Source organism: Peromyscus eremicus, chromosome X (assembly GCF_949786415.1).
Source record: "Peromyscus eremicus chromosome X, PerEre_H2_v1, whole genome shotgun sequence".
Classification (NCBI taxonomy): domain Eukaryota; kingdom Metazoa; phylum Chordata; class Mammalia; order Rodentia; family Cricetidae; genus Peromyscus; species Peromyscus eremicus.
In genome coordinates this window covers 27,958,925-27,971,549 of record NC_081439.1, presented here as the reverse complement: position 1 = coordinate 27,971,549, position 12,625 = coordinate 27,958,925, and the positions used below count along the sequence as shown (strand labels likewise).

General features: G+C 36.1%; 1 protein-coding gene across 12 annotated transcripts in view; it reads left to right on the top strand.

Moving 5' to 3' along the window:
- Positions 1–12,214, top strand: part of Scml2 (Scm polycomb group protein like 2) — a 115,798-nt gene extending 103,584 nt beyond the window's left edge. For 8 of the 12 annotated variants that reach the window (XM_059251579.1, XM_059251581.1, XM_059251584.1 and 5 more), the window contains 3 exons: positions 575–688; positions 9,079–9,230; positions 10,590–12,214. In XM_059251579.1, coding sequence (XP_059107562.1) covers positions 575–688; positions 9,079–9,230; positions 10,590–10,712 — 389 coding nt within the window. In that variant the 3' untranslated portion in view covers positions 10,713–12,214. The remainder of the gene's footprint in view (positions 1–574; positions 689–9,078; positions 9,231–10,589) is intronic. The other 4 variants (XM_059251585.1, XM_059251578.1, XM_059251588.1 and 1 more) reach the window with 3 other exon arrangements.
- The last annotated feature ends 411 nt before the right edge of the window (positions 12,215–12,625 follow it).

Here is a 12,625-nt window from a genome sequence, read left to right as displayed (position 1 = left end):
TGTGAGATACAGTGTTGAGTTCAAGCCTAGCTTGGATGCCTTAGTGAAATTCTGTATCAAAATAGAAAATAAATAGGGGATATAGTTCAGTGGTAGAGTGCTTGCCTGATGTGTGTGTGTGACCAGAGGATAAATAAAATTTAGACATATTCTCTCTAAATACTTCTAAATTATTGAAAATACACACACACACACACACACACACACACACACACACACACACACATTTTATTTATGTATGTATTTGTGTGAAAGTGCCCACAAAACCCAGATCTCTTGGAGCTTACAGGCATTTGTAAGCTGCCAGATGTGGGTTCTGGGAGCTGGTCTCCAATGCTCTGGTAGAGTAGTAAGGACTCTTAGCTGCTGAGCCATCTTCCAATTCAACTATTTAATATATCATTTCAATAGAAATACCTAATAGGATACAGTGAGCCTGTTAATAATAGTCAAATAATTGACACTGTTGGTGAAGTCATAGTAGCAAATTACTTTGAAACAAAAGTACTTTGTGCAGATAATACAAAAATACCTGACTATAGTAATTATAGCATGTACCTTTTTTTTTTAAAAGCAGTAAATGAGGAACTAGAAGGAAGGAGAAGCCTCAAACGATTTTCTCAGCAACCTCTACTTTTGGCTCCTGCCTCATCAAAGGCTCCCAGAAAGACTGGGCGACCCTCTAAAGGTAAATGGCATGCATACACACACACACACACACACACACACACACACACACACACACACACACACACACCAGAATTGAGAAAGGAAATAGAAAGAAAGAAAGAAAGAAAGAAAGAAAGAAAGAAAGAAAGAAAGAAAGAAAGAAAGAAAGAAAAAGAAAGAAAAAAAAAGAAAGAAAGAACCTCAGTCACCACCTATTTATGCTCTTGGTGTGATGGTTTTGAGGGTACGAAGTTAAATTCACCCACGTTTGACAATTAGGTTACTACTTTGGTCACTGAGCACTGTATTCCTTTCAGAAATATATTTTTGCCTGAGTTAAAAAAATGACTTATAATAGCCCTATCCATTCTGCTTTGTATTGCTTATAACTAAGAGAATGAGAGATAGAAAAGCTTATCTGCTTTCTCCAATTAAAGTGTAAGCAAATGTGAAAAAACAACAGTATGGTCATGAGGAATAGTTCTGAAGAATTATGCTTCTAAGAACAAATGGTTTTTAGAAGTTTACAGCTTTGGGGGCAAGATTGGAAAGATATACTAAATTGTCATAAGAAACATAGATGATGGCCTAGAATCAACATGGATTTTAGGATAGTGTCCATTACTATGTATGATGAAAAAGAGCTGTCTATGTATTTTGTGTTAGACTCTTGCCTTTCAGTAGAGCACTAACTAAGTGATCTGTTATTGGAAATAAGGTATTTTTCTTGATTAAGAATTGCACACATATATGTAATGTATTTTAATCAAGCCTTACCTCATTCCTTCCCCCTCCAACTCCTCTTCTACACCTATACCATTTACTTCCAATTTCATGGTTTCACTCTCTATTGTTGTGGTTATTATTATTATTTAAACCTACAGAATCCACATAGTTGTGCTATTATGTGCATACATATAGGACTATCTACTGGAGTTTAGATTCTCAGGGGCTGCATCCCTGAAGAAAACTCTGTCAGCAGCAATTAATTGTCAGTAGTTCCTTGGCTAGGGGTGAGACATCCTAAGCCCCTTTCATATTGGTGCTGGAATTTTTGTCTGGTTTAATCTTGTATATGAAGTCACAATTTGTTAGTTTATAAATGCAATTGCCAAAATGTATCTAGAAAATACTGTCTTGTTGTAGTTATCCACTGCCTCTGGCTCTCATAATCTTTCTGCCCCCTTTTCTGAGATGATCCCTAGCCTTGGGGTCACAGTATGGTATAGATTCCACTTTAGGGCTGAGCACTCTGTAATCTCTTCATTCTCTACACATTGATCAATTATAGGTCTCTGCTAATCTCCATCTACTGCAAAAAGAAGCTTCTCTGAGGAGAGTTGAGAGATAACACTTATCTGTGTGCATAAGTCTCTAGGACTCAGGTTAATACTATGCACGTTTAGTAGAATAGCAGTATTAAATTCCCCCCTAGGACCTGTAACCTACCTATACTCAGGTCCTTGGCCTCATTAACATGCCAGACATGAGTTCAATCTTCTAAAGAAGGCCTTAAATACAATAATACAATTCAATCAGAAAGTGATTGGTTACTTCCATAACATTCATACCACTATTGTACAGTACATATATCTTGACAGACCATAATTATAATAGCTTTCAGGGTTCATATGTGGGTAAGACTAGTCATTACTTTTCTCCCCTAATAGTATGCCTAGCACAACCCAGCATGATAAAAGCTAGCCAGTAGCTTACAGGTCAGAACAGCTTTATTTCTCTTTAGCAAGTAGGGTCTTACCATCAAGGTCTGTGGGGGACGGGTAACCAAGAGCAATAGTAATAGCCCTGGTTATAATATTTATTGGTATGTGAAGCCCCACTGACCAACCATTTCAAAAGAAATAACCTTTTCCTGCCACTGACATTTTATTTGATAGCCTATCATGTCTATGAGAGGCCCCATTTGAACTTTTTATGTATGTATGTATGTATATATTTTAGGAAGCTTGTACAGTAGCAGGTTTCCATTTGGCTTTTTCAAAAGTCTTTAGTGTTAGTTATCTCTCTGAAAACTCCCTCCTCTACTCTGCCCTCTAACCCCTAACTGACTTGACCCTTCATGCTCCATTATTCCCTGTTCCCTGTTAATATTATCTGTGTTCTTCCTTCCTTCTCTTAAAAGCACCCTCGTGGCCCCTTACTGTTTTCTTGACTTCTATGGGTACTCCAAGTTAAATACACATATCTGAAGATTCAAAGCTAGAGTTCACTATGAGCAAAAATGTGAAATATTTGTCTAAGTCTGGGTTACCTCACTAATGGTTATTTCTAGTTCCATCCATTTACTTGCGAATTTCATAAATTCATTTTTCATAACAGCTGAATAATATTCCATTGTATAAGTATACCACATTATTATTAGCCATTCATCAGTTGATGTACATCTCGGCTGTTTCCATTTCCCGACTCTTGTGAATAGAGCAGCAGTGAACATGGATAAACAAGTATCTCTGTAATAGGATATAGAGTCCTTTGAATATATACTCAGGAGAGTTATAGCTGTATCATATGATAAATTTATTTTTAAAGAACCTCCGTACTGATTTCCATGCTGGTTGTACCAGTTTATACTCTCACCAATAGTGAATAAGTGTTCTCCTTTCCCCACATTCATACCAGCATTTGTTGTCCAGCTTTTTTTAATCTCTTATCCATTCAAACTAGGGTAAGATAAAACCTCAAAGCAGTATTAATTTACATTTCCCTATGGCTAAAGATATGGAACAGTTTTTGAATGTTTCTAAGCCATTTGTATTTTGTCATTTGAGAACTTTATTTAGTTACATGCCAAAAATGTTAAATTGAGTGTTTTGTTGGTGTGTAGTTTTTTTAGTTCTCTGTATATTCTAGACATTAGCCCTTTATGAGATGTAGAGCTTATAAAGAATTTTTCTCATTCTATAGACTGGCTCTTCACTCTAATGATGGTGTCCTTTGGTGTACAGAAGCTTTTAATTTCAGGAGGTCCCAGTTTTCAATCATTGATCTTAATGCCTGCACTACCCAGAAAAGGTTATTTCAATTAATGGTGTTGGTTGAACTGGATAGATACTCTAAATTGATCAAAGATCTCAACATAAGACCTAATACGCTAAATCTGGGAACAATATTAGCAACATGACTAGAGGTTGTTCTGGTGATATTTTGGATAAACTCAAGAGATTTCAGACAAGAACAATATTAGCAACTTGGCTAGAGGCTGTCCTGGTGATATTTTGGATAAGAATGTGGCTGCCTTTTGTCCTTGTCCTGAGGGTCTTCATGAGGTTAAATTAAAGTTTTGGATTAATTTCATCTGCAGAAGAGATTTGAAGACAGCTAAATAGTGACTGTCATGTGATTATTAGTGATCACTCTTATGCTGATCTACAATGAAAAAGAACAAGCAAGGCTACAAGAAATACAAAATACACAGTTTGAGTAGAAAAAGACCAATGGGAAATTTTATGGTGGAGCCTTGGTTTGTGCTGAAAGAGATTAGGAATGGAATAAAGGGAATAGTGACCACAGGGCAAGATCCCACCCAGCTAATTCTCCAACTTGTGAAAAGGCCTAAGGTATTTTCTGTTCCTTAAGAGCAACAACAAATCAAAGTTGAAGGAGGGAGCCAGGTTCCATCCCAAGCCGGCAGCAGAACTTGGCAGCTTCAGCCCATGCTCTGGTTTTAGAGTCAAGAAGGATACAAGAGTAAAGGGGTTGTAGAATCTTCCTACACCATTAAGGAAAGCTGCTGATGCCAGGAGTGTGTCAGGGAAGTCTCTGCATGGAAGCCCAGAGAGGTCATTGCATGAAGCTGTGAAAGTGAAGTCTGGATTATATTGGAGCCCCCAGGATGTTAGAGGTGACAGAACTGTAGGATACCTTCCAAGGAGAGCTGCACATAGTGAGTAGAACCAGTTCAAGAGAGAGAAATGAGCCAGGTGGCGGTGACGCATGCCTTTAATCCCAGCACTCAGGAGGCAGAGCCAGGTGGATCTCTGTGAGTTCGAGGCCAGCCTGGTCTACAGAGCAAGATCCAGGAGAAGCACCAAAACTACACAGAGAAACCCTGTCTCAAAAAACCAGAGAGATGGAGGGAGGGAGAAGGGGGGAGAGAGATGTGTTGCAGTCAGCAAAGCTGGAAGGGCAGAGCCTTCTAAGCCCTTTGACATCTGACATAGAACTACAGGATTTGGAGTTTTTCCTACTAGGTTTCAGTCTTGTTTTTGTCCAATATTTCATCACTATGCCCTTATTCCTCCCTCTTGGAATGGTAATGTGCATTACGTGCCATTGCATGTTGGGTGTATATAATTTACTTTTGATTTTACAGGGGCTTACATTTAAGAAATCACCTCAAATCTCAGAAGAGACTTTGGACTTTTAAACAGTTTCAATGTTGAAAGACTATGGGGACTTTTAAAGTTGAAATAAATACATTGTGTATAATGATATGGCTATAAGCCTATGGGGACTATGGAGTGGAATGTGGTGGAATGAGAATGGAACCCATAGGCTCATAGGGTTGAATATTTTGTCCCCAGAATTAGGAGGTATGGCCTTGTTGGAGAAGATATGTCACTGAGGGAGGTCATTGAGGTTATAAAAACTCATGCCAATCCCAGGTGTTGTTCTCTCTCTCTCTCTCTCTCTCTCTCTCTCTCTCTCTCTCTCTCTCTCTCTCTCTCTGTATCTCTCTGTATCTCTCTGTATCTCTCTGTATCTCTGTCTGCCTGCCTGCCTGCCTGCCTGCCTCATGTTCATGGGTCAGATGTCAGCTCTCAGCTACTGCTCCAGCACCATGCCTGCCTGCCTATTCCTATGCTTCCCACCTTGATGGTCATGGACTCTAACCCCCTGGAACCATCAGCTTCCAGATTAAATACTTTCTTCTGCCTTTGTCATGATGTTTTGTCATGGCAATGGAAAAGTAAGACAGCCTTCTGATAGTATTTGAGCTCTTGAAGATAATTTCTTTTCTCCCTGTAGTATTGTCTCCTGAGGGACATGGCACGTCTAAGATGAAAAGTTTTTCTGAAACTTCTAAGAATTCATCAGTAGGTGATTCTTTGTATCTTGCACATACTTCAGTCTCCAAGAGTGTTTCTGACATTGTGTCAAATACTCAAGTATATTCATAGTTACGAATAAGTCATCTACCTCAAAGACTTATAAGCACATTAAATTCCAATGAAAGAAGAAAAATGAGGGTATATTCAAGAATATTTCCCAGCCAATGTATTTATTTTTTTCCTTGAGGATTCCATGCCTGACTGTTCCTCCTGAGTACCTCTTAAAATGCCAAAATTAGAGAGGTCAGGTTCTCTCTTTCACATTGGAAGGAACCAATACTATTGTGGCTGTTCCTGTCCTCGTGGCATCACAGAACTGTCTCTGGGGATTTGGACCACCAACCATATTTGATAGAGACTTCTCAGATTAGTAGTTCTCAAACAGGTGTATGCAATTCCTGAGGTACTGTGAGGACTCTAAAACCTCTCATGACTCTAAGACCAAGAAGGACACATTCCTTCTCCTTGTTTCTGATGTGCTGTCATATCTGTTGAGACCTGGATCAGGTCTCTGGCATCCTGTTTCTGTAACCACACCATTTCCCTAATCACCACATCCTCTGTCATTCTCTTAGATCTTCCAAGAAAAGATGGAATCTTACTTTTGTTAAAAAAAAAAAAAAAAAAAAACATAGCCTTTCCTACTGCTACCATTTACCCTTTTAAGGGTTAAGAGTACAGGAAAGTGAAGGAAGTAATAAATGTTCTAACCATTTTCTCTAAGCTGGTAAAGAACCTATAAAGCAAGTGACTTCATTGTTTTTTTTTTTTTAATCATGGATGTTATCTATGAGCAATCTCACTATACGTATCTATGACACATTTAATGTTACCCCAACTCCTGTAGTGATTGTTTCTGTTTTTAAAGTGATAATGTTACCAGAGGTCTAAAGATTGATATTTATTCCATAAGAACTAATATGAAATGTTAATTCTAAGTATGTTAACTAAATATCAACTTGTGATAAAAGGCTTTCTTAGTAAAAGGATTTAAACAATTTCTAATGCTAGTTATTTGACTTCCAAATGTATGAGTACTACTATTGGCAACCCTAGGAATGGAGAGACAAATAGTAATGATAATTCTTAATTAGTACACTATGATGCTAGAAATCATCATTATGTGACATTATTGCCAGGCACATATTTTTATATGGCTGCATACATAATAATCATTTTTTAAATTCACTGAAGAATAGCTACTGGTAAACATTTTCAGTGAAAAAGATCTCAGAAGTCACTTGACTATGATCCCTGAGACAAAAAGGTGGCTGGATCAATCCTTGAATCTAGACACTGGCTGCCTGTAGCTCTAGAGAAAAGATGACCATTTCATTTCAAAGTTGTCTAAAGATGTCATTATTTTCTTTCAGATCCTGTGACTGTTAGTTTAAGCTTAATTTTATCACTGTTGCTCACACAAACTACTATTGTATCCTTCCCCCATTGTTTGAATAAAAGAAGATTGTTGACCTTTACCTTACAGAGAAATTCCATGATAGTCAGGGAGAAATCAAATCACTTTATTTCAGATATATTTATTGATAACCCAATCTATAAAGGCAGGAAAAAGTATGACTGGGCTTTCTTTTCTCATGATTAGTTTGTTTCATATATTATTTGAGTAGTAGCCATGTAGTATTTATAACCACCTCTGATTATTTTTGAAGACAAATCCCCAATTTTGTTTCAGTAATAGAGTAGAAACAGAAGATCTTATAGTCTTATTTTAATTTAAAATTAGTTTTATGCTAGAAATAATATCTTTGCAATACAGTCTATCTGTAAAGTAGTTACATGTTATACAAGACATAACTATACCAGATTCTGATGACAGAAACTCTTTAAAACCTAGGTTGATTTAGAAATATGATGATTAACATTGTAAATATTGAATGTTTGTGCCATTGGTGAGTTAAAGATAACTGTTCTAATTGTCTAATTCCCAAATGGTACAGCATTGTCTGTAGACTTGTCCAGCCTGGGGCTTATGGGTCACATGTGTGCCAGGATAGCTGAGAATGTGGCCCAGCAGATTTGTAGATGACGTCATGTTGCAGTATCAGAATGCTGGAAACGGCTGGCTTCATTGTCACCACTTTCACCTGAATTGATGAAGTCCAGAACAAAATTGATTTATTTTTTATGACAAGTTAAGTCTAGAATATATTTTAGTAGAGAATTCATGTTACAGTTGTGGTTTTGGAAAGAAATTAGAGCTACAACCAGAAAGCCATTATAATTTTGAACACTTTTTCTTTTCTTTATACTTCTTGGGGTAAATACTCAAAGCACCCATACATTTGCCATGACCCAGATAATAGGAAAGAAATTATACACCTTTAACTAATTCTTGCCTAGAAATATAAACAGATTTTCCTAGCAAAGTCTAAAACCACCTTTAGTTATTATCATACACTAACAGTAGGAAGGTGAGCATTCTCCTTGAGTTAATGAGTATTTGAACACGAAGAAATTTCTACACATTTTAGTAAACAGCACCTCTAAAACCTGAACCTCGTCAAGATGAATAACTTAGTTGTGGTATTTAGTTTGTCTTGTTTCCTTTTTAGTAAACATCTAATCAAAATAAATATCTATTGCTATACAGTGAAACATAAAAGAGGGATCAAATAAAAATACTAAAGCTACTTTCTGACTTAGCTGAGCAGGAAATAATTTTGTTTTCTTTAAAATTGAGATTAACATTGAAGCCAGAGATGAGAATCTAAAGTGTAAAGGTGATGCTAGAAATGTCCATTCTGAATAATTAAAGTGGTTCAAACAATTAATCCCTTTCTCAAACATAGTGGGATTATTGAAATACATTTAGTTAAAATTGAACAAATAAAGGGAATTATAATCCTGGAAACTTGAGAGTTCCATAATATTTAACAAAATAAAGTCAACTTAGAAGAAAAAGATATTAAGAGCAATTTGTAAGAAGTTTGTTGGATCCGTTCAAGGAAGACAGTACTGAGTTAGCTCATTTTATCCCACTTTAATCCAAGTAGCACCTTTTCCTGTACTTGCTTGTGACCTAAGAAGTCTTGGATTGCTGCTACACGTGTTTCATGTACATTGAAGCTTTAAGGTGCCTTCTAAAGTAAAACGGTTCCTGTTCCTTGGGGGAAGTCCATTGACACACTTAGGCAGCGCTCCTCAGATCATCTTCCTTCAGGCTCTCATGAGATTTTACAGTTGGAATCTTGAGTCTTTAGTTCGGTACTTAAGAGAAGGTTCCAGGAGTGAGACCATTACTTTCTACCTAACATCTCTTCTTTCAGGATTATGATCAGGTCAAGTATGATTTGTTTTTTTTCCCCTCCCATTGAAGCTTCAAGTTATATAGCTGTACCTGACCCCAGTGTCCTGAAACAAGGCTTCTCTAAGGACCCTTCAACCTGGTCTGTGGATGAAGTGATACAGTTTATGAAACATACAGATCCTCACATATCAGGCCCCCTCGCCGACCTCTTCAGGCAACATGTAATGTATCTTTTGATCCGGTTTTCCTGCTGCCCTAATGCCTTTGAATGACCTCTGTGCAGGCCTTTCAGTTTGACACTGAGTTGTATGGATGGTGGGGGAACCCTATCAACTGATCTTTTTCATTTGTGAGAAAGATTACTTTGCCCAACATTCAGGCCTTAAAATAGTAGGTTAATTGCCTGTTCTTTAAATGGGTATCCAAGTATCTAGTACACTAAACAGCTTTAGGATTTCAAGAGGTGGTATTACAGGATTGCCACTCTGATGCAGACCACCCCTTCTTGTAATGACAAATACAAGAACCCTCTCCTGACCTGCTCCCTGTTCTACTCTAAGACTACGAGTAGGAGCGGTTGAACTACAGCATATGCCAGGGTGGCCTTCTCATGATACCCAGTGAAACCAGCAACAACGTTATGATTTGAATTCCAAATAATAGGCTTCTATAACATAAATTGTACAATTACAATAATAAAGACTTTTTAAAGAATTCCTTGTGACTGTTAAGCAATGTGTTCACAGTATTTTCTAACAAAATTATTGATTTAATATCTGGTGTATACTATTTTATGTGTGCGTGTGTGTGTACAGGTGCAAATGCACATGTGTATGTGCCTATGGGAGTCAGAAGACAATCTCAGGTATCTTCAGTAAGGCTTTCCAAAATCCTTTGAGACAGGGTCTCTCATTGTGATCTTGGGGCTCATCAACTAGGTTACACTGGCCAGTGCACCCCAGGGATTGCCATGTCTTTACCTCTTCAGTGCTGGGATTAAGTACATGCCACTATATCTGGCATTTTTACATGGATTCTGGAGGTCCAACTCCAGTCTTCATGCTTTCAACACAAGGGCTTTACTGACTGAGCAGTCTTTCCCAGCCCCAGCCCCTCTTCAGTATTTTAAGTAAATCAATATTTGTTTCAGCACCTAACTAGCTTCAGACAGCTGATTAGCTTTCAACATGAAGATGAAACTGTATAGCATGTTTACAGTTTGCATTGATACTGACATACTCCTTTCCCTTCTCAGAAAGTTAATAACATGAAATTCATTTCTACTATTCACAGTCTTTAACCATTTGTCATAAATATGTGGTAGTATTTTGTTCCAATACACAGTAAAGTCTGAAACTTTGGAAATACTGGGTTAAACCTTTTTCTTAAAATTTAGATTAAGTTTACAAATTATCAAATGATGCTCCATTGTAGAGATCAAATTTTATTAGTTTTCATAGAAATATATTCTGAGAATATATATACATAAGTATCTGAAATGTGCAGTATTTTATACATTCTTATGAGTAAATAACTTAAACTGTGGAAGAATTTTTACTGTAATTTTCTTTTCTCTGTAGGAAATTGATGGGAAAGCTCTGCTACTGCTGAAGAGTGAGCTGATGATGAAATATATGGGGCTGAAACTAGGACCAGCATTAAAACTGTGTTACTACATTGAAAAACTTAAAAGTAAAATATAATTGAAAATGTGCAAATTTAGATTAGAGACAATTCTCAGGTATACTGAAAATATTTTACCCTAAAAATAGTTTTCTTCTCATCAGTTTTTGTTTTATAAAAGGTTTTTATAAAAATGTTTTATCAAAATTGTAGTACAATTACATTGACAGTATACTTTTACTCTTCAAACGCCATTGAATATGTTTTATTAGCATACTTATAACTGGCAATTTGTTATTTATGTCTTTAATTATTTTTATTGTGTTTACAAGTGTACTTCATGTAGCAAACAGAGGAAAACCTTTTATTTGGATTAATCTTTATATCTGGAACCAAATAGCTAAACCCCAAAGGGGAAAATACCAGCAACTTAACCTCTATTATAAAAACATGAGAATTTTTCCTCAAAAGAGAATTTAAAGATGCACTTAACTCTCAACTCCTTCCCAATTATTTTATTTGTATGATTTTACAGTGTTCTGTTCATGATATACTACTACTAGAAAGGGAAGAGCCATATAAATTATTTTCCTTTCTGATGGTGCCCTTGGTGGTGTATTTGTTCATACAAAGGGGGAAAAGCAAGTTTATAAGCTTGCATAAAGTGTTCTTACTAGTCTTTGATATTTTTTTAAACTGTGGGATAGGTTAAAGTGAAAAATTTTGTGCAGGAGATGTATATTCTACCAGAGTGAATTGGATGCAATTGGATAAACTTTATACCTATTTTACAATTTTCTGTATTTTTGCTAAGCTCGAACATGGGACATTCAATTCTGACATCTCTATTTCCAAAATATTTGTGTCCAGATTTTAAAAATGTGTTTTATTTTGTGTTTATTACTCATACAGATACTTTAGCATATTTATATACTATTCTATATCTGTGAGAATACACAAGTGATCTTTTGATTTATTATGGCACTTTACACTGCCACAGAGGTAATAAAGAACTATATATAGATGTTTATTCTATTAAAAATATGTACATCATTTTGCTATCACCAGTACCTCTCAACTTATTATTCAGGTGATAAGAAACTCTACATAGATTGGCTCCCACACAGGGAAGCTCTCTATCCTATGCAATATTTCTAATTAATTTACTTAGTTCTGAGCCATCAGTTCTACTACATTTTAAAAGATAACATTAATTCTGACATCAGGGCTCTATTTTTATAAATGAGAGCTTTCAAAAGAAAATGGTGTTGCATGTCATTACTTTATATAGTGGTGTAATGCATTATAAGCTATGTATTAGCCATTTGTTCTAAATGTCAACAAAATGTTCACCAGGAAAAGAATATACATTTTGCTCTTTAGAATACCAAATGTGTTTTATATAACAATGCAAATGTATAAAAGATTACTTCACCTATGTCATTTCTGATACGACAAGATTCTTACTTAAACTTGATCTTCTTGCAAATTGTTTGTATGAAGATGCTATGTCCAGTTGAATGGTCCTCAGGTGTTTATAATACTATGTTATATAAACCAGATTTAAAGAATATAATAAAGTTAAATACCACAGCAATTAACACTTAAGCCTGAAATTTTATTTTACTTAACTTCTTTACAGTGTATTAGTATGTGGGCTTGTTAGTCTTGAAAAAAGGGACTTTGAGACTACTTACTTACTAGTGTACTTAAGAGTAAAACTCTGATTTTTCCATACTACAGGAGAGATTTTACTTGAAGTTTTCTGTGTAAATGAAGTAGGTTGAAATCTTTGGAGCTCATTCTACAGGGTGAAGCTGTCACATCTTATGAAGTCCCCTGAGACTGACCCAGTGTGGAACAATGTAGGATAGAATATATACATACACAAATGCTCATCATCAGAATACATGGCAGACAATCTTTCTTTCCTCTACTTCCTTTGTATTTCAGAATTTCACATGAACAATAAAGTTAGGATACCTTTCTTGAG